The sequence below is a fragment of the Esox lucius genome, chromosome 15 (genome assembly GCF_011004845.1).
Source record: "Esox lucius isolate fEsoLuc1 chromosome 15, fEsoLuc1.pri, whole genome shotgun sequence".
NCBI classification, from domain to species: Eukaryota; Metazoa; Chordata; class Actinopteri; order Esociformes; family Esocidae; genus Esox; species Esox lucius.
Genome location: NC_047583.1, coordinates 6,011,991 through 6,033,394, shown reverse-complemented (window position 1 = coordinate 6,033,394; position 21,404 = coordinate 6,011,991). Strand labels below are relative to the sequence as shown.

The 21,404-nt window shown below is 45.3% G+C and overlaps 1 protein-coding gene across 7 annotated transcripts in view; it reads right to left on the bottom strand.

The window, feature by feature from the left end:
* The window catches only part of map4k5 (mitogen-activated protein kinase kinase kinase kinase 5), a 44,451-nt gene that overhangs the window by 11,801 nt on the left and 11,246 nt on the right, over nucleotides 1-21,404 (bottom strand). For 3 of the 7 annotated variants that reach the window (XM_029125490.2, XM_029125488.2, XM_029125489.2), the window contains exons 5-20: nucleotides 18,239-18,303; nucleotides 17,878-17,933; nucleotides 17,632-17,679; nucleotides 13,699-13,741; nucleotides 13,503-13,575; nucleotides 12,666-12,797; nucleotides 12,257-12,319; nucleotides 12,092-12,173; nucleotides 11,657-11,773; nucleotides 8,976-9,054; nucleotides 7,292-7,402; nucleotides 6,437-6,472; nucleotides 4,971-5,029; nucleotides 4,561-4,628; nucleotides 1,712-1,756; nucleotides 1,544-1,586 (exon numbers count right to left, since the gene is read on the bottom strand). In XM_029125490.2, the coding sequence (XP_028981323.1) occupies nucleotides 1,544-1,586; nucleotides 1,712-1,756; nucleotides 4,561-4,628; nucleotides 4,971-5,029; nucleotides 6,437-6,472; nucleotides 7,292-7,402; nucleotides 8,976-9,054; nucleotides 11,657-11,773; nucleotides 12,092-12,173; nucleotides 12,257-12,319; nucleotides 12,666-12,797; nucleotides 13,503-13,575; nucleotides 13,699-13,741; nucleotides 17,632-17,679; nucleotides 17,878-17,933; nucleotides 18,239-18,303 (1,120 nt within the window). The remainder of the gene's footprint in view (nucleotides 1-1,543; nucleotides 1,587-1,711; nucleotides 1,757-4,560; nucleotides 4,629-4,970; nucleotides 5,030-6,436; nucleotides 6,473-7,291; nucleotides 7,403-8,975; nucleotides 9,055-11,656; nucleotides 11,774-12,091; nucleotides 12,174-12,256; nucleotides 12,320-12,665; nucleotides 12,798-13,502; nucleotides 13,576-13,698; nucleotides 13,742-17,631; nucleotides 17,680-17,877; nucleotides 17,934-18,238; nucleotides 18,304-21,404) is intronic. The other 4 variants (XM_029125491.2, XM_029125492.2, XM_034297219.1 and 1 more) reach the window with 3 other exon arrangements.

The window sequence follows — 21,404 nt, the reverse complement described above, 5'->3', positions numbered from 1 at the left end:
GGTAAACCCCAGTATAGTGAATAGTGTGCAGGGTAAACCCCAGTATAGTGAATAGTGTGCAGGGTGAACCCCTGTATAGTGAATAGTGTGGAGAGTGAACCCCTGTATAGTGAATAGTGTGGAGGGTGAACCCTGTATAGTGAATAGTGTGCAGGGTGAACCCCAGTATAGTGAATAGTGTGCAGGGTGAACCCCAGTATAGTGAATAGTGTGCAGGGTAAACCCCAGTATAGTGAATAGTGTGCAGGGTAAACCCCAGTATAGTGAATAGTGTGCAGGGTGAACCCCAGTATAGTGAATAGTGTGCAGGGTAAACCCCAGTATAGTGAATAGTGTGCAGGGTGAACCCCAGTATAGTGAATAGTGTGCAGGGTGAACCCCAGTATAGTGAATAGTGTGCAGGGTGAACCCCAGTATAGTGAATAGTGTGCAGGGTAAACCCCAGTATAGTGAATAGTGTGCAGGGTAAACCCCAGTATAGTGAATAGTGTGCAGGGTAAACCCCAGTATAGTGAATAGTCTCATCTCATCTTCATCCGCTTATCCGGTATCGGGTCGCGGGGGCAGCAGCTCCAGCAGGGGACCCCAAACTTCCCTTTCCCAGGCCACATTTGCCAGCTCTGACTGGGGCATCCCGAGGCGTTCCCAGGCCAGTGTCGAAATATAATCTCTCCACCTAGTCCTGGGCCTACCCCGAGGTCTCCTCCCAGCTGGACGTGCCTGGAACACCTCCCTAGGGAGATGTCCTGGGGGCATCCTTACCAGAGGCACGAACCACCTCAACTGGCTCCTTTCGATGCAAAGGAGCAGCGGCTCTACTCCGAGTTCCTCATGGATGGCTGAGCTTCTCACCCTATCCCTAAGGGAGAAGCCAGCCACCCTTCTGAGAAAACCCATTTCAGCCGCTTGAACTCGCGATGTTGTACTTTATAGTGAATAGTGTGCAGGGTAAACCCCAGTATAGTGAATAGTGTGGAGGGTGAACCCCTGTATAGTGAATAGTGTGCAGGGTGAACCCCAGTATAGTGAATAGTGTGCAGGGTGAACCCCAGTATAGTGAATAGTGTGGAGGGTAAACCCCAGTATAGTGAATAGTGTGCAGGGTGAACCCCAGTATAGTGAATAGTGTGGAGGGTGAACCCCAGTATAGTGAATAGTGTGCAGGGTGAACCCCAGTATAGTGAATAGTGTGCAGGGTGAACCCCAGTATAGTGAATAGTGTGCAGGGTGAACCCCAGTATAGTGAATAGTGTGCAGGGTGAACCCCAGTATAGTGAATAGTGTGCAGGGTGAACCCCAGTATAGTGAAGTGTGGAGGGTGAACCCCAGTATAGTGAAGTGTGGAGGGTGAACCCCAGTATAGTGAATAGTTTGCATGGTGAACCCCTGTATAGTGAATAGTTTGCAGGGTGAACCCCAGTATAGTGAATAGAGTACAGAGTGAACCCCAGTATAGTGAATAGAGTACAGAGTGAACCCCAGTATAGTGAATAGAGTACAGAGTGAACCCCAGTCTAACGAATAGTTTGCAGGGTGGCCTCACCTTGGGAGGTAGAGGAGGGGGTATTCCAGGCTTGAGGGTGGAGCTAGAATAGGACAAGATGAGTCAGTCAGACGGAGGAAATTTGGGGATAGGTGAGTGCGTGTGTGTGTGTGTGTGTGTGTGTGTGTGTGTGTGTGTGTGTGTGTGTGTGTGTGTGTGTGCGCTTACAGTTCCACGTCTTCAAAGGCATCTTCCAGATGCGCCATGTGCCCCCTGGGGGGAAGAGAGAAAAGAATGAAAAACAAAAGGGAGGGGAAGAAAGAAGGGTAACAGGCTGGTCAGGGAGGAGGGGTACAGACTGGTCAGGGAGGAGGGGTACAGGCTGGTCAGGGAGGAGGGGTACAGACTGGTCAGGGAGGAGGGGTACAGACTGGTCAGGGAGGAGGGGTACAGACTGGTCAGGGAGGAGGGGTACAGACTGGTCAGGGAGGAGGGGTACAGACTGGTCAGGGAGGAGGGGTACAGACTGGTCAGGGAGGAGGGGTACAGACTGGTAAGTCTGACTTGTCTGACTGAAACTGAAATGGAATTGACTTCAACCCTGGTTAAGCTCTAAAACCCAACCTGGTCTGGTTTCAATGATAATCTTCTGCCGAATGAAAAGAACAAACTACATGCCAGAACACTGCGATTCAAAACCAAAGTCTGCAAGCAAAAACTACGCATTAGCTTAAGTTGGTGCAAGCAAGCCAGTTTCTAAATGCACTCATTAAAAATGACCTCTGATCTCCAACTTCCTAGCTTCTATTTGTTATTTAAAGTGGAAAGACAAGAGTCCGTCATTGAAACCAGATGCGAGCACTCAGGGTTTTGGAGACCATGGCTGACAGTACGCTGCTCATAGAGTGTGACTTAGGAGTAAGGGACTGGGGTCAATGACTCGCATGAAAATGTACCACCACAAAAACAACATGCAGCGGCAGAGAGAATGACCGCGCATTAACTACACATCATTTGTTTCAGACATATCACGGCTTTCATAAAGGGACCAACGAGCGCTGACACTGGAAAGAGAACCGTATCAAACAACACGGCATCAGTTTGTTTCTTGTGTAAATCACTACAGTTGCAGAGCTCAGCATTGGAGAACACAGTGGAGCACTGGGAGACCGGTTGTTCAGCAGCATCTAAACCACCCAGAGTAAATACTGAACTCAACCAACGCTGTTCCCCCAACACCAGTCCTACAGGAGCCTAGTAGAGAAGACTCCCTAGAGTATGTTTTCTGTGCCCCCAAACAGCACACCTCCCTGGTGAAACCCTGGACAAACACACCTCATTCAACGGGTCAACTAATCGCTAAGCCCTCAGTGAGTTGAATGACGGACTTTTGTCCAGGGCTACAACACACATTCGTGACAATGGGGTTACTAGAAATTTACATCATAATATCTGTTGAGGTGCACTCTATCCTCGGTTCGCTCATGTCAACAGACCACTCAAGGGGAGAAACGGCACTGACTTTGCCAACTAACCGCTTGGATGAAGGAAAGTCTGATTATGGTCAGGTGCTGGTTCTCCAAGACACAATAAGTACATTCCACTTAAGGCAAGTCTCTCTGGATAAGAGATTCTGCTAAATGACTAAAATGTACTGTAATGTAAACTGTAAATGTATTTACCTGGAAAACCAGTATTTAACCATAAAGATATTGGTTTAAAAACTGGGTGTTTCTGTCTTGCAAAAGTACCCTAGCAAAAAAAATTCAGAACACCCTTAATTTCTTGCCCTGTCGCTTTTGCACTCTGAGCATGTTATGTCCTGGCTACATGACATTCTGTAAGCCTGTCTTAAAGGCTTACAGGACAAATAGCAATTCAATTCACAAGCCATCGAAGCGGTCAGTCTGTTCCTCATCCATCTCCCCGTCAGTCTGTCTGTCCCCTGTCTGTGTCTGTCAGTGGTGGGTCTGGGCCATGGTCATTATACAACCACATGCATTGGTTGTGTCCCAATTAAAACCTTATTCCCTATTTAGTGCACAACTTTTGACCAGAGGCTCCTCCATCGGGCTCTCTCAAAAGTTTAGTACCATCTACAAAACAGGGTGCCACTATATGGGTGCCACATCCAGTTTGTGTTCGTTTTACCGTTGAAATAACTCATCCTCAACGCTTTTCAGAAGGCTCCTTTGGAGGGGGAGGAGAAAAGGACACAAAAAAAGGAAAGAAAGGGAAGCAGCAGCAGCAGCAGCAACAAACAAAAAAAACAACAGAAGAACCCAGTAAAAAACACAGATCTGTTTTGACTACACACGGACATTCCAGACTACATGACAGGCAGCTGTGTGAAAGGTCAAGAGTCACGCAAGAACACAGCAGAGCAGCTCTACACACACTGAAGTGGCTGGCACCAGTTCAGTTCTGTCATTTCATGGAACACAGAATGGCTGCTGGCTTTCTGATGTATACTGTCAACATGGCTCTAAATCAGACCGAGGAAACCATGTGAGCAGAGTAATTCATTTACTGACTATCCTGTGTCCATCGGGTACAAGAGAAGTGAAAAACGACAGATAACCCGACTACCACGGAGCAACGGGGCTGTGGCGTGGCTATTCTCACAGCCAAACAATTGACACTATCGGCTAAGTTCAAAATCTACTCAACAACACATGTACAGTACAAATAAAGCATAATAAATTAAAGAGAAAAACTAAGTTTGAGCAGAGGTGGTGAGTTACAGAGGTCTTTCATCCAAAAGCAAGCCCTCCTCCCTGTATTCTGTCTAATTGTGGGGAAGCTCTCCCAAAAACATTTGGTTAGTGAGAAGAAGAAAAAACATTCGAGGGAGAATAGAGGGTCCACACTTAATAAAAGACAAAAGTCTGCATTTTCAAAGAAAAAAAAGGAAAGCTCTGTAATGCAATTTGTGGGTGGACACATTAACTGGTCGTTACTTTTTAACCCGCTCTCCAAAGTAGACTCCTATTAGGCCAGGAAAGTGGAGGCTGCCTAAAACCCAACCACCCCTGGATCAGAGCCGTTCCCCTGCCAACCGTCACCATGGCTGTTACCTGGACGTGATGCCTCCCTCAGGGAATGGGCTCCAGTGGGATGGATAGTCGCCCCCTCGGGTCACATCCTGGAGGAGAACCACAAAAACATGGTACATTTACAGGAGCTCATCAATGTCCTTGTCCCTGCATAGGGAACCACACTGGAGCGAGGCTCAAGTGAAAAGACACTGTCTGAAATAACACCTCATTCCCAAATCAAAAGTAGGTAAATATACAGGGAATAGGGGGCAGTTTAGACATTATTTTATATGTGGGTATTTCATATACTTTTCAGACAAAACATATTCCACACCAAATAAGCAAATGAGTTCAAATAAGAAAATAAATAATCTGTTTAACAGTGAAGGACAGATGCATGGTTTACCAACAACCAATGTAACCGTTTACTTAATATTTAATATGTTCACCATTTCAGAGTGAGCCTCCGTTTCTTTCCGCAGTGGGGGATCAAACTGGACCTTATCAACTGTGGAAGAGAGGAGTCATTAGCAAGAGGAGTTATTACACAGTCAGTCAGCAGAGGGAGGTGTTATTACAGTCAGTAGGGGGAGGGGTTATTACACAGTCAGTCAGTAGGGGGAGGGGTTATTACACAGTCAGTCAGCAGAGGGAGGTGTTATTACAGTCAGTGGGGGGGGGATTATTACACAGTCAGTCAGTAGGGGGAGGGGTTATTACACAGTCAGTCAGTAGGGGGAGGGGTTATTACACAGTCAGTCAGTAGGGGGAGGGGTTATTACAGTCAGTAGGGGGAGGGGTTATTACACAGTCAGTCAGTACAGGGAGGGGTTATTACAGTGTCAGTCAGTTAGGGGGAGGGGTTATTACACAGTCAGTCAGCAGGGGGAGGGGTTATTACACAGTCAGTCAGTAGGGGGAGGGGTTATTACACAATCAGTCAGTAGGGGGAGGGGTTATTACAAGGTCAGTCATTAGGGGGAGGGGTTATTACACAGTCAGTCATTAGGGGGAGGGGTTATTAAACATTCAGTCAGTAGGGGGAGCCAGAACTCAGCACTCCACCACAGCACACCAAGCCAAAGGCCCCAAAACAGAGACTAACCAATACCAATACACACACTTCAGGAATGAAGTGATGAAAATAAGGCACATTTCAAGTGCCAAATGGCACCTTATTTCCAATGCAGCACACTATTTTTTAATACAGAACTTTGGTTAAAAATAAAGGACAACAGGCTATCAACTACAACACAGTTTGCTGGCTCAATTTCTGTCCAGGAACGCTCAATAAGGATTAGTCAATGTAAATAGTAAATGTTCCTAAAGCATAGGGCCAAGTTGTCTTCAGCACTGCCCCAGGCTAACAGCTACAGAGGATCATGACTAATGTGTTGTTTCGGGGTAATGTTACAGTCTGTGTGTGGAACCCTGGTGGAACCCATGAGCGGCTACTGCTTCCAGACGTGGATAAAGAAGATCCCAATCAAACACTAAAAACTTTCCCTTCGTTGCTCCGCCGACAGGCAGACAAGAGACAGACGTGAATAACATGGAGACTACGAGGTCCCCTCACGGAACAGGCTGACACAGTGTTTCCCGGTCAGTGCACTGCCTTCATAGGGCATTAGCACAAAGTAGGGCTATACAAAGGGGGTAGGGCACTGGGTTGGACCGAGACCAAGTGTGACAGCTATGAGAAACTGCCTTCAGAGTCTAGAATGTCACTGGAATGTCTCAGGATAACACAAAGGGACACATGCGTGCATGAGCACACAGGCAAACACACACACACACACACACACACACACACACACGTGAGTGAAGTTGAGATTAACCAAAATAAGTGACATTGGCAAGCCAAGATGCAATACATTATTTTCCGTAAAACCTTATTTGAACCTTTCTCACACACCTGAAACGAGTATCTTCAGATGTGCAATTACTTTTCCTATTTGAATTGAAACAGTCAAAGTTAAGCTTCAGAATCATCTCAATTAAACCAAAAATATGATTTGAAATAGCACGCCAGCACAGTGTTTCACAGTGGCTAAGGGTTTATAAGGGGTAATAGGTTGATTGGAAAATGGAGAATCTCTCAGACAACCTTCCTGTCCATTCCCACTGGATCAAAGCATGATTCTGGGGGAAACCCGGGAATCTATTGAAAGTGCTTGAGTTTTACAACTGTGTCCCTGGGTCCCTCCACCTGACTACCCTGTCCTGCGAGTCACTGGGTCCCTCCACCTGACTACCCTGTCCTGCGAGTCACTGGGTCCCTCCACCTGACTACCCTGTCCTGCGAGTCACTGGGTCCCTCCACCTGACTACCCTGTCCTGCGAGTCACTGGGTCCCTCCACCTGACTACCCTGTCCTGTGAGTCACTGGGTCCCTCCACTTGACTACCCTGTCCTGCGAGTCACTGGGTCCCTCCATCTGACTACCCTGTCCTGCGAGTCACTGGGTCCCTCCATCTGACTACCCTGTCCTGCGAGTCACTGGGTCCCTCCATCTGACTACCCTGTCCTGCGAGTCACTGGGTCCCTCCACCTGACTACCCTGTCCTGTGACTGACTGGGTCCCGCCACCTGACTACCCTGTCCTGTGACTGACTGGGTCCCTCCACCTGACTACCCTGTCCTGTGACTGACTGGGTCCCTCCACCTGACTACCCTGTCCTGTGACTGACTGGGTCCCTCCACCTGACTACCCTGTCCTGTGACTGACTGGGTCCCTCCACCTGACTACCCTGTCCTGTGACTGACTGACCTGGGTCCCTCCTGTCCTCCGCAGAACACACAGGGTAGATGGGATACACGGAGGGGCTAGGGCTGGGACACAGCAGTCCTGGACCTCCAGCCAACGCCTCGCTGTCTGCTGCTTTACGGTGAGAACAGGGAAAGTCAGACAGCAGCCTTCAGAAAACAGACCACACAACAACCATGACCAGACAACCACTACGACCACGAGAGGACCACTACCACGAGACGACCACACCACGACCACACCATGACCACACCACAACACATCCACACAGTCACAACAGGCCAAACAAGGTCACAACAGGTCCACACCATCACTAATATGACAACAACACAACATCAAAATACTGACAAGTGAATAAACGCAATCAACTACTGTGTTACTACAAAACATGAGCACGCGGACGCAACTATAGACAAGGGTACAAGAACATGCATTAAGGTCACTGTGAATGTTAGTAAACCGTAAACATTTGTTTTTTTAAACTCTGTTTAGTATCTACTAGCTGCACGGCTTAACAGAATAAACACTGCACAGACCTCCCGGCGAGACGACTGCTGAGAAAAACACTCAAATGATTTCTAACTACAATAAAACCATGATCATAATCTCATACTGAAGGACAACTTAAGGCTAAAATCCAAAGTTTCCAAATCTTCTTGTAGCCTTGTAAGTTAATGAACTCGTGCATTCTTTAAGAACAATAATGAAATGGGCCGTTTTATTCAGAAGGACGTCGTTTTATTCACATTTGTCACCAAAGGAAACATAAATATTGTGGAAAGTAGAGATGTACTATGAACACAAGTCGATACACCTCTCCATAGCCTTTTACATCAGCTGTTAACCATAACAGAGGAGGGATATGACTTTGCTGTTACTACAATGAAGCAGTCTAACCTTAACTGAGCTTTAAGCCAGAGATGTTAACCTGCTGAGGTGGGCGAACATGTAAAAGTGACACGACAATGTACCATGATAGGATTCACTGGGATGTTATGTCCAATCACAAGACAATGTGGCATATGTAAATGTTGTGGCCTGTCTCAGTACACTGTGGCCGGGACAAATTGAGGTATAGTTTTAAATGAGACTACCTATTCCCTAGATAGGACCCTACGGGCTATGGGACCCTGCGGACTATGGGACCCTGCGGACTATGGGACCCTGGGGGCTATGGGACCCTGCGGGCTATGGGACCCTGCGGGCTATGGGTCAAAGGTAGTGCACAAAAAAGGGAACACAGGGTCAGTTTCCAAAGGAGCCCAACAGCCACTCTGGATATCTGAGCAATTTATACACCTACGCTGCTCTTTAAACCGGTGTTCAAACCTTATTTGATTCCTTCCATATACTTTAGCTGTGCCTAATTGAGCTTGTTTGGTGCAGTGGATCCCCTCCCCAAAGTTCCCTGAGACAGGCCCGGGCAAACGCTCAAATGTATCAGAGATTTGGAATATCCCTTGAACCCAGCGGTCCGTCTCTGAGCCAGCCCTTCAGGAGGGCCTCCGGCCTCCTACTGGAGCACACCACCTGCCAAAGCAACACCCAGCTAGAGGAAGGGCCGACTCGGAGCTCTGACAAAGAGCGCGCGGAGCGTTTCGGGGAGGTGTGGAGCTTCTGTGGCGTAAACGACGGGTAAAGGCAGAGGGAGAAGAGCGAGACGGGAGGAGGAGAGACGGTCACTTACAGTTGATCTCGGAGCGAGTTCTCTCGGCTCTGGAGTGTTTGTTGGTGGAGCGGATGGTATGTCTCACCACTGGCAGAGGCTGGAGCACAGAGGGAGACCAAAAGGGGATGGTTACAGGGGAAGACCAAAAGGGGAGGGGAGGGTTACAGAGGACAATAGAAAGTCACAGGGCAATATATCGAAATGGGACCTGAATCACAATAAAGCAATATTAATACATGACATCACTGCCAGTTAAAACCATGTCACAACATGTCACCAGAAGGTCTCTACGTTTAAAAGGGAACACCAGTCACATGATCATCTCTCTGAAATCCTGTGTGGCCCAGTTGTTTTTAGGAACAGTGTGATTTTGGAGGAGCAAGGCCATCTGAATATAGGGATTGTGGGACTGCTGTTTCCTCACAATATCAACACGTTTAAGAACCATTTTTGTAATGCCATATGACTTTTTGGCAAACAGATTACCACACAGAAAACAAACTGCTCTCAATGTCGATGCAGTTAACCGAGGAAAGCAGCAAATACCAAACGTAGAATGTGTTATTAGTTATGAAGCTGTTTTTCCCCTAAAAGTCACATGATCAAGTGCTGTCTGCGTTCCAAATTGCACACTGCAACAAGCTGCATTCAAAAGCAGGGGAACTGGCTTTATGTTGGGACGTAGCCACTGTGTGTCTGTGAACACGTCACAAGACAAAGGTCAGAGGGCATGCAGTATCAGGCATTTCTTTTGTTCGGGGGGTATGGATGAGACAGTGGATCTGCTGTGTCAATGTGGCGTGATGTGGCCCCTAACTCTCTCTCTAGCTGGCTGGATAACAGGAGATCTCACATGTTGATACCAGTTAACAAGACATAATGCATAGAGGAGAGGAAAAGAGAGGGGGGAGAGAGAGGGAAAGCAAGAAGAAGAGAGAGAGGGAGGGAGTGGACTCAAATGGCTCCACAGCGCCCCTTGTGGCAGCTTTCTCACATCTCCCATTGTGATGGGTTGGGTCTGCCTATAGCTGTAACTTAAAGATGCAGTCCACTATTTCTGGCCACTTGTTGTAAAAATGGCGCTAGAGGCAAAACGGACCCCTGTCAGATTTGTGCAAACATGTTTCTTCCTGCTCCATACTGTTTTGCCATGCTGCCATGTTGCTGCCAAGGTAAAGCGCTACAGATATTTTATTTAAACATTCATCACGGAGGCCGTTTGACAACCAATTCTCATTGTCGAATACGACCTGGCCAAAGGCCTTCAAATGCAAGACAAGACACAGAACACTAAAATGTAAAAATTATTGTTTTTAAATAAATGCAAACAGACAACTAAACACTAAAATAAAATACAGTGGGACACACACTGACTGACTGGTTCAGCAGGTACAGTTGTCAGGAAAACAGCAGCAGCAACTGTCTAGAGCAGATCATATTTTGGGCTGCTTCCACTCAAAGAAAATATATATAAAGAACTAAAATGCCTTTTTTTACATAAATTCAATTTGTTTTTAGTAATTTCAATTTTACACTGAAAGCGTTTAATACGCCCAAAGAAATCTGCAAACAAGAAAGAAAAATTTGGCAGGCAAGCCTCGTTCGGCCAGGCTGCGAGTAGAAGTGACTGTGGTCAACCTGGGAGGGAGTCTGAAGAGCAGCTTTTAATGGACCCATGTCAGCATCGTCATGAGAATCGGCCAATACTCTGTTGCTGGGCTCATCTAAAACCTAGTTTATGGAACACCATTCATTGCAAATCCAAAATATTCATTTAGCACGTAAAAATAGAAACTGTTTACTGTAAATGGCCAGCTAATAGCTATACAGTACCTATAGTGAGAACCATGACTGTCAACTAGTTACTTTCGATTTTCATAATGATTTAGATTCAGGTAACTATATGCACTTCTATCAAAACAGTTGAACTTAAAAATAGACAAAAGAAGAACAGAAACGAAAAGACAAATTGTCTGGTTAAAGTCTAAGAACACAGGTGCAGGGACAAATGCCACTTATATCATGCACACCTGTCCTTTTACATGGCACTACGGTTGTATAGTTATTATTATTGATGTGTGTTTTTATTACGGATTGATTGTGTTATATATATAATTTATTATTATTTTTTTTTTCATTCTTTATTACAAATAAACCTTTTGAACTTGAAATGTATACTATTTCTTTGTCAATCAACATAAAAAAAATGTTGTAAGGTTTTCGTGTAGTTAATATATTTCTTCACAAAGTTCTCTCAAGCGCATTAGTTGGAAGAGAGAAATATGTTTCGTTGCCCCCACTCCAAACCGCTCTTCCTGAGTGAGACAGCAGCATGTTGCAAGAGAAAGCGTCTAACACGCCAAACGATTTATGATGTTAGACTGCAGTTTGTCCATCGCAACATAAACTGTTGTACTTCTGGCTTACTATAATGTAGCTACGCAAGCTTGGCGCCAGTAAAGTTTTAGTTTACCCTCCAAAATTCCTTATTGGTTTTGTCCCTGGCCGGATCGAATACCGGGCCTCCTGTGTGTCAGACGGCGTCTTTAACCACTACGCTATTTAACAATGGGTAGTCAAGTCAGCCACTCAGTCAGTGACATCCGCTCTTCTTGGCTTTTATTTCCCACTGCCCGGGACCATCCTACACACTGAAATCCCTTCAGCTCTTAATGAGCAACAGACAACCTGCGGTTTACCTCGAGATCGTCGTCGTCCACCTCAGAGAAGGGCTGGTGGTGGTCTGGGTTGTTCAACTTGTCCAGCAGCTCCACGGCTAGCCGGCGGGTCAGGCCCGTATGACCCACAAACACATGCTGAGACACACACACGTTGAGACGCTAGTTATTCTATTCAGACCACCAAAGACACAATACAGGATCCCTAAGTGTTGGGCCAGTAACTACAAAGTTGACAGTTCAAATTTCAGAGCCAGCATAATGGAAAAATCTACACGGCCGTGTCTTGAGCAAGGCACTTAACACTAATTGCTCTTCAAGGGAGAACGTCTGGTGAAAGTACGTTCTAGTTAAGAGTTTGGGGACGCATTGTCTTCGGCCTTTACTGCCGAAGACGAAAGACGTATCCTTTTTTCTCATATTCCAAAATCTGTCACAGACTAAGGCCATTGTTACCGAGAGCAGCTTCTCTGCTGTTGGCCTCTTCTTAGGGTTCTTGGTCAGAGTGACTTTCACAAAGTTCTGGAAGGCTGTGGACCTGAGGAAAAGAGGAGATCGACTGTTACCGACTGCAGCACTAACACAGAACAACAGGTTTTTGACTAATTGTAGGGTACTCACCATTTAGTTTTGTCTTTTAGTTTGGGAGGTTGAAAGCTGCTCTTTGACATGAGAAACAAAGCCCTGGAATGGAAGACATCCACCGTGATCAAATGACTATCGAGTTATAAACTACACTATCTTTTTTCACTCTTATCGTCGAGAGGCAGAGACACTGGAAAACACCAGCAGCACTGAGGTTTTGATCAGTCGGTTAAAAATGACTGTAGCACTACAGTTTATTATTAAACACACTGCATTTTTACTTTGTCAAAGTGGCAAAAAAAAACGAGAGAAAGAAATCAGAAAACAAGAAGTGATGAGTCTGAGAGTGTGGCAGCAGCACTGATTGGTCGAGTGAGTGAGGAAGTGAGGCGGAAACGGCAGTGGATTGGTCGACAACTGAGAACGTGGTGGGTGGGAGCAGTACCTCATTGGGTGCAGGTCAAACATGGGAGGCTGCAGCTCAGCCAGTTCTATTGCGGTGATGCCCACGGCCCAGATGTCACACAGCTGGTTGTACCCTCCGTTCTTCTCCACCGCGGCCACCTCCGGGGCCATCCTGGACAGAAGAGAGATAACATGGAAATATATAAACAGAAAAACACAGTTCTGAGACAACAGGGATGGACATCTAATATGATGTCCATCCCTTAAATCTGGGGCCATCCTACAGAAACAGACATACTCTACGCATTATCGTTACATCTGGGGCCATCCTACAGAAACAGACATACTCTACGCATTATCGTTACATCTGGGGCCATCCTATAGAAACAGACATACTCTACGCATTATCGTTGCATCTGGGGCCATCCTATAGAAACAGACATACTCTACGCATTATCGTTACATCTGGGGCCATCCTATAGAAACAGACATACTCTACGCATTATCGTTACATCTGGGGCCATCCTATAGAAACAGACATACTCTACGCATTATCGTTACATCTGGGGCCATCCTATAGAAACAGACATACTCTACGCATTATCGTTACATCTGGGGCCATCCTATAGAAACAGACATACTTTATGCATTATCGTTACATCTGGGGCCATCCTATACAAACAGACATACTCTACACATTATCTTTACATCTGGGGCCATCCTATACAAACAAACATACTTTACACATTATCGTTACATCTGGGGCCATCCTATACAGACAGACATAGAGCAGTTGGACTGAGGTACAGTGGGACTACTATACAGGACTAAAAGTGCATAGGGCATCAATTGGGACACACTCCCAAGAAAGACTCACCAGTAAGGAGTCCCAATGAAGGACTTCCTCTTGGCAATGGTGGCTGTTATTTTGGCTGCTACTCCAAAGTCGGCTGGAAAAAGAATTGAAAAGGCCTGTTCAGATTATATAAACAAAGACATACTAAAACGCAGTCGTGGATGAGGGTCATGAGGGAGCCCTTTATAAATGTCTTTATAGAAGCAGAATGACTCACCTAACTTCACGTCCCCATGGTCTGTTAGAAGGATATTAGCACCCTGAAAGAAGGAATTCAAACATGGGGTTTAGTCTCAGCCTTATTCCAGTGAACTCATCACAGTAGACTATACAATGACACACACACACACACACACACACACACACACTACCATTCAAAAGTTCGGGGTCACTTAGAAATGTCCTTGTTTTCCATGAAAACATGCATGAAATTAGTCTGAATAGGAAATATTGCAAAATTTTATAGGAAATACTACTCATCAACAAGGTTAGAAATATTGATTTTTAATCGAAAAAGAGTCCTCAAACTTGGCTTTCATCAAAGAATCCTCCATTTGCATCAATTACAGCCTTGCAGACCTAAGGCATTTCAGTTGTCAGTTCGTTGAGGAAATCTGAAAACATTTCACCCCACGCTTCCTGAGGCTCCGCCCACAAGTTGGAGTGGCTTGAGAGGCGCTACGTAGATGCTTTGGGTCATTGTCCTGTTGTAGGACGGAATTGGCTCCAATTTCCAAGTGCTGTGCACAGGGTATGGCATGGCGTTGCAAAATGGAGGTCCTTCAAGATCCCTTTTACAGGGACTCTACTGCATATAAAACGCCTTCACAAAATCTTGCACCGCCTCTGTGCGTCAAGGCACGGTAAAACATAATTTTGTGCGCATACGCTAAATAGCCTTCCAGCGATGTACTGCAGCGAATGTGACAGTAGGAGGAAACATTTTTCATATTGGCAGTGTTGCCAGATGGGTACGTTTCCCCCACAAATGGGCCGGCTTCCCCCACAATTGGGCTATTTTTAATGGGATTGGGCGAGTCAATTTACAGATAGAGTTGTACAGAAGATGTGGCGCTTGTGCAGATTTCACGGTTTACTGTCAATGATCTGGCAACCTTGTATACAGGACCTTACAGGTCCTGACGTCGCGGAGATGAGTAACGTCAAAAAAACAGGTGGAACCTAGATGTATTTTACACCCAAGCATGTCAAAAAATATACCATAAACTACATTCAATGCGTATAACATGTGTCAACGTTTCAGATGACGGCTAGTAGAATCACAGATTTCTTTCAATAGAGTTCATGAGACAAAGATGACTGGTAAAAAGACGATTAGATTAGGGTATGTAGGGTACAACATTTTATATGCAATATACAATCAACATGTATTTAACAATATAAACATTTGAACATGAAGACGCTGAATGAGCGCAAGCAAGATGTGGCGTCAGGGCAAGGATGGAGGAAAAAACAACACAACAAGGCTGTAATATATAGGTCTACAGCTCTGATGCTTTTTTTAATGCAAGTCAAATTAACAAGAACAGCGTAACGAAAATAGGCAACAATAATATTGACTTTGATTAATTATACAGCTTGATGAGTGATTTCATATTTTTTATGTGATTCCCAGATCTTCTATTAAACATAGTTTTGGTGCTCATTGGCTTTTGGGTTTTCAAGCGGCTCAGACATAATGAAGAGGGAATGAAATGCTCTGTAGGCTAGAAGCATTGTAGAGCCAATGTGTTTGGGGACTTAGGAAAATAGCCAAGCAGAAACTATAGGCTGAATGCACTTTAATCCAACAAAATGTCTACTAATCCTGGACAGGCAGAGGAGAACAAAAAAAACAAGGGTAAAATACTACAATACTACTACAAAAAAAAAAGAAAACATGTAACATGTTGATTTATTGCGTGAAGTTTCCTACGATCATCCGCCACTGTTGTCTTCCGTGGACATCCAGGCCTTTTGTGTTGCAGAGCTCACCGGCGCGCTCTTTTTTTCTCAGAACGTACCAAACTTTTTGAAGCCTGAGGATGGCCTGTTTCACTTGCATTGAGAGCTCCTTTGACCACATGTTGTGGGTTCACAGCAACAGCTTCCAAATGTAAATTCCACACCTGGAATCAACTCCAGACCTTTTACCTGCTAAACCGATGAAGAAATAACAAAGGGATAGCCCACACCTGTCTTCTGAGTCAGCTTCTGAGTCAATTGTCCAATTACTTTTGATCCCCTGATAAAGGGGGGCTACATATTAAAGCGTTGTAATTCCTAAACCCTTCCTCCAATTTGGATGTGAATACCCTCAAATTAAAGCTGAGAGACCACAGTTAAAGCCCACATTCATTGTTTAACTGTAACTTGAATATATCTTGCCAATATAGCCAAAATAACGAAACCTGTGTCAGTGTCCAATTATTTCGGGACCCAACTGTATGGCTTTATACTTTACAACTCTGCCTAGAAGGCCAGCATCCCGGAGTCGCCTCTTCACTGTTGACGTTGAAAACTGGTGTTTTGCAGGTACAATTTAATATTGAAGCCTCCAGCTGAGGAACTGTGCGGCATCTGTTTCTCAAACTAGACTAATATACGTATCCTCTTGCTCCCACTCATCTGTCTATTCTGGTTAGAGCCGGTCCGCACCGTCCCCGTGAAGGGGTAGCACACCACGCTGCATTAGAGCTTCAGTGTCTTGGCGATCCTTCACATGGAATAGCCTTCATTTCTCAGAACAAGCATAGACTGACGAGTTTCAGAAGAAATTACTTTTTTTTTGTGGCCATTTTCAGCCTGCAATTTAACCCAAAATTGCTGATGCTCCAGATACTGAACTAGTCAAAAGGCCAGTGTTATTGGTTCTTCAACCAGCACAACAGTTTTCAGCTGTGCTAACATAATTGCAAAAAGGTTTTCTAATTAGCCTTTTAAAATGAGAAACTTGGATTAGCAAACAACACGCCACTTGGTTCACAGGACTGATGGTTGCAGATAATGGGCCTCTGTAAATGTATGTAGATATTCCATTTTTTTTTTTTTTTTTTTTTTTTAAATCAGCCGTTTCCAGCTACAACAGTTATTTACCACATTAACATTGTCAATTTCTGATCATTTAGATTAAACTGTATCATTCTGATCATTTTGACGTTATTTTAATGGGGAAAATGTGCTTTTACTTCGAAAACAACTTTTCTAAGTGACTGCAAACGTCTGAACGGTAGTCTTTACGATCCAGGAATACATCAGCTCCCCCCACTCAGGGGAACTCAACAAGTACCCATCAAACATTTCCTTTTTGATTAATGCTGGGGGTAAAAAACTAAAAAATGCTTTTTTTACCACTGCTTGGTGTTAAGTTGTGTAGCTGGGCAGGTATTTTAAGGCCGACTGTTACAGATTGAGTGTAGCAAACAGGTATTGTATTTTCACTGTGCCGATAAAACCACAGGGAGGATGTCAGTATTGGGGAGATGTTGTCTGGAGCGAGAGAGCCAGAGAGCGAGAGAGCCAGAAAGCCAGAGAGCCAGAGAGAGAGAAACGTGCCCAGAAGGAGATGAGAAAGAAAGAGAGAAGAAAGCAGAGCAAACAGGAAGCCCTCGCTGCGTAGAAGCAGATAGGCATTTGTGGCCGACCATGACCCACAGCGATAACACAGCCAGCGCTCTGAGTGAAACTACGTACATGGCCTGCCACGCAACCCCCCACCCACCCCCACCCCCCGCCGCCAGCCTCTTCCTTTGGCTGTCACGACCCTGCAGCTCCTGGCCGGGGGTTCACATGTCTGAGAGACACCGTTGTGTATGTCTAACGTACATATGAAACCTCCGACTGTCTGCAGCAAGACCAATGCTGCCCCCCCCCACCCCCCCGAACCATGACTGTCACAGAGAGGATCAGTCACACACACAACCCAACCCACCACTAAACAGAAATGTTACATTTTAAATAAAAACAAGTTTCCTCGGTTCACCAGATGATCAAGGCCCCATGCTCACATAGTGAGAGAGGTTTACGAAAGAGCTCAGTCAGTTGGCGTCTGTGTGTGTGTGTGTGTGTGTGTGTGTGTGTGTGTGTGGGCACATCTGCATGCGTGTGTCCGAGCATGGGTCGCCGTGCGTGTTTGCGTGGCACAACCTACCTTGATGTCCCGGTGCATCTTGCCTTTGCTGTGTAGATACCCCAAACCCTTTGAATGCAAAGAAAGACCCGATTAGTGAGCGATCTGAACTGGCTAACGTGACAGGAATTCAGCCACGCTCAAAAAGGCTGGTGTCTGGGACCAAGGTTAGGCAGAGGCCTGACCTTATTCCTACTCCCAGGGAACTATCGCTTCACATGTTTCAGAGAAGGAGTTGTGATTCTGATTATTATGCTGAATCAGTACCTGTAGGGTCTCTCTGCAGACATAGGCTATCTGGGGCTCAGAAAGAGGGCCAGTCACTGGAAAAAGAAAAGATTCAAACATGAAAGCTGTCCTGCTCCCTAAAGGCCATTTAGTGACACCACTCTGTCTGAGATAGATTGATTACAGCTTACAGATGAGAATTAGGTCATGTAGTGGGAACCACCAATAAAGGAAGTGTGAAAACATGACAATAAACCATCACTTTTATGACCCCACTAAACGACAGTCAGATGAAATGAGGAAGGAGGGAGAAAGACAAGACTGAGGAAGAGGGGAGACAGTGAGAGAAGAGAGACAGTAAGAGGCCAGTCGGACTGAGACTACCAGAAAGGCATCCCACCGTGATAGATGTCCTGCAGGGATCCTCCACCACAGTACTCCATGCAGATCCACAGCTTCTCCCGGCTGAGGGAGAGAGGCAGGACGACACGGTTACAGACACTTCATAATGGGCCCAGCAAAACGGACGCTCAGCACGGTCACGTATAACAGGCTGGGTTCAACCGTGCCGCGGTCTCACTCGCATATACGCACCTAAACATTTCCCTGTGCGAATCCACAAAGTACAGTATCCGGTCATGAGCGGGTGACGGTTTCAACCTCAGAACTCCGGCTAAAGGCGCCGCTCCGCACAACCCCTCGCAACCGACACAAATCGCGGGTAGCTCAGGAAACGCTGCTCGCTAAACAAATCGCGGGTAGCTCAGGAAACGCTGCTCGCTAAACAAATCGCGGGTAGCTCAGGAAACGCTGCTCGCTAAACAATTCTGAAGGACATTTGGTTCTCACACCCTCCGTGGTAAAATGTCATCCAACAAATCGGACACGTACCCACCCTGCAGGCCCCCAGGCCCCAATCCACTCACTGCTTAAGTGACCCCAGCAGTTTAGCCACTACTGGATTAAGAGCTAAAGATAAATCGCCCGTTAAACCTAATTTGACAGGAGGATGTCTGGCAAATGCATTATTAGCATGTTGCTTGCCGGTGTGCCCTTCCCATTATTTACCGATAGGTGCTGCTGGTCTTGCCTACGCCAAACCCACAGGCAAGACCAGCAGCTCTGCCGAGGCACCAGGCAATAGGAGATGATGTCAACTTTCCAAAAATACATACAGCAAACAAGTACCGGTTGGACAACATGGCTGATGTCATGATGAGTAAGTGTTAAAAACTCGGTCAATGAGACTAAATGTTTCTCATGAGTAAAAAAAAAAAAAAAAAAAGATGTGAGTGACACAAGAACAGACGTTCTCAGATGTCACGGCAGACTACACTGCCAAAGGGAAAACACACGTGACTTGTACACAGACTCGCTCCAGTAACGTGAGTAGAGTTTCATGGAGGAAGAAAGGTTTGTATCAACGTCACCTGTCACTCCTGGTGAGACGTTGGCTGGAAGTTGTATTTATAATGACATGGGTGTCGTTTCCGTCACTATTTCTGATTGATGCAAAGAGCAACAATGTCATTCTACCTGACAAAAATAGTTTCAGTGTGGCCATCTCCCTCAAAAAAGTGACAGAGATGCAAATGACTGTCTCTTTGACAGTAGACACTAATCATAGTACTTGCTCAGCAGCATAGTAGAAGCACATTTATTGGATATTAGCTGGAAATAAAGGATGAATGGGATTTACCGAAAGAGAGACAAGGTTTAAACATTTAAACCGGTCTTCCTCCATAATCCCATCTTTCAAATATACAGATCCCTTTGTGAAAAACGTGTGTAATCTCTGATTAAATCAGTCAGTGCGGAATGTCATAGCCAAGCCTGACAGCCTGCTGTGAGAAGACCGACGACTCTCCTGACTAATGAACATATAAACCAGATCAGAGGGTCTTTATTCCAGTTAAACCTGCTGGAGGTCTCTCTCCCAGGGCAGGGCAGGGCTGGAAATGTAAAGCCATTAAAAAGGGCCCTACCGTTTCCATGTTGCAGACTCACAGAATTAAGACATGATATACAAAAGTCAAAGAAAATTTAATTAAGAATGTAAAATAATTTTTCCAGACCGTGTAAGCGGAGCCGGCTAAGAAAGGCGAATGTCTCTTACTGAGTGAGTGACTGACTGACTACCCTTCTTAAACCGCGTAGCGGTTAGCGGAAGCGGCCTTGTGAACTATAGTGAACATCTGTGAAGTACGCATTGTGAATAATTCCGTATTGACGAAAACTTCAGTGGCTAAAACCAAAATCTGAACTGACTGTTTCTGGCATGCTATAGTTCATCTTCACTCTCGCTTGCAATTCCTATGACTATTCCAGTAAGTTAGTAGATACCGGTAAAGCTTATTACTGGCTAATACGCTGTTAAAACGTCCAGTGGCAAACGCCATACATAGACGCTATTTGTGGTGGAGGTAAACTTAGTAAGAAACGTTAGTCAGTTTAACTGTATCAGTGTCATTCACGAAAGGCCAATTAACTATTAAAACAGCCAGTGGCAGAAGAGAATTTGTTCAGGATAGAGACAAGACGCTATACTGACACCCCACAAAAGTACAGCTCTGTGGTGTAGTGGGCGACCCGGGTTCGAATCTCGAGGTAGCAACATTTTCTACTGCGGGCCAGCTGAACTAGGCTTGCCCGGTTTCTTGTTAAGAATAATTCCTAGTATAGTCCTGAAATTAAACAACAATAACAACGACACTGAATATGGAACATCCCTGATCTCTGGGTGTAGTATATGTTGTTCTTTAACGTTCAGTTCCTTATTGTCTTGGTCACACGCATCTCTATGTGGAAGCTGTCCCTGCATAATGTTACTGTTGTGAAAAACATCAAAGTGCCCTTCCATTGAGTCCAAATTAACAGCAGAGTTTAAGGTTTATATTTTTGGATTTATATTTTACTTAATGCTACTGTGTAGATGTCATGTCATTCGAACTTCACAGCTCAGAAAAACAACATTTTGTGCATTTTGACAATAAAAAAAGACCTTGACCTGTATGTTGGAGCAGCACTTCCTGAATTTGCGGGTTTAGGGTCGGGTAAGGGAATTATGGGCCTTTGTGGGAGGAAAATAAAAGCTGCGACCCACACACCACTACTACCTAGGGTGTTTAGATGGGGGTATGATTAAAAACAGAAATCACAAAAACATTCAAAAATACAGGTGCGTCGGAAGAGTATCCCCTCAACATCATTACTAAGACTACAATCATCATCTGGGAGATTTCATTCCCCCATCGGGACAAAGGCATGAACAAAAACAAGGTAGCGTAGCAAGATATTTACGAACACATGCTACCTAAACGGAAGCACAGACGAGCCCTGAGGCGCCCAAGAGGGCTTCCTCTTCGATGCCCTTCAGAGGACACAGTCAACTGATAAACAACCACCGCGCAACGAAAAATGAAAGGGAAGTCAATGCCACTTTCATTACTTTGATTTGAATTGAAATAGCCCCTAACACACAGATGCTTGAGATGTTCCTGTTTGGCGTAAATCACACCGGTCAGACACATTTCTGAATCACTGTTATGAGTCACATTTCTGAATCA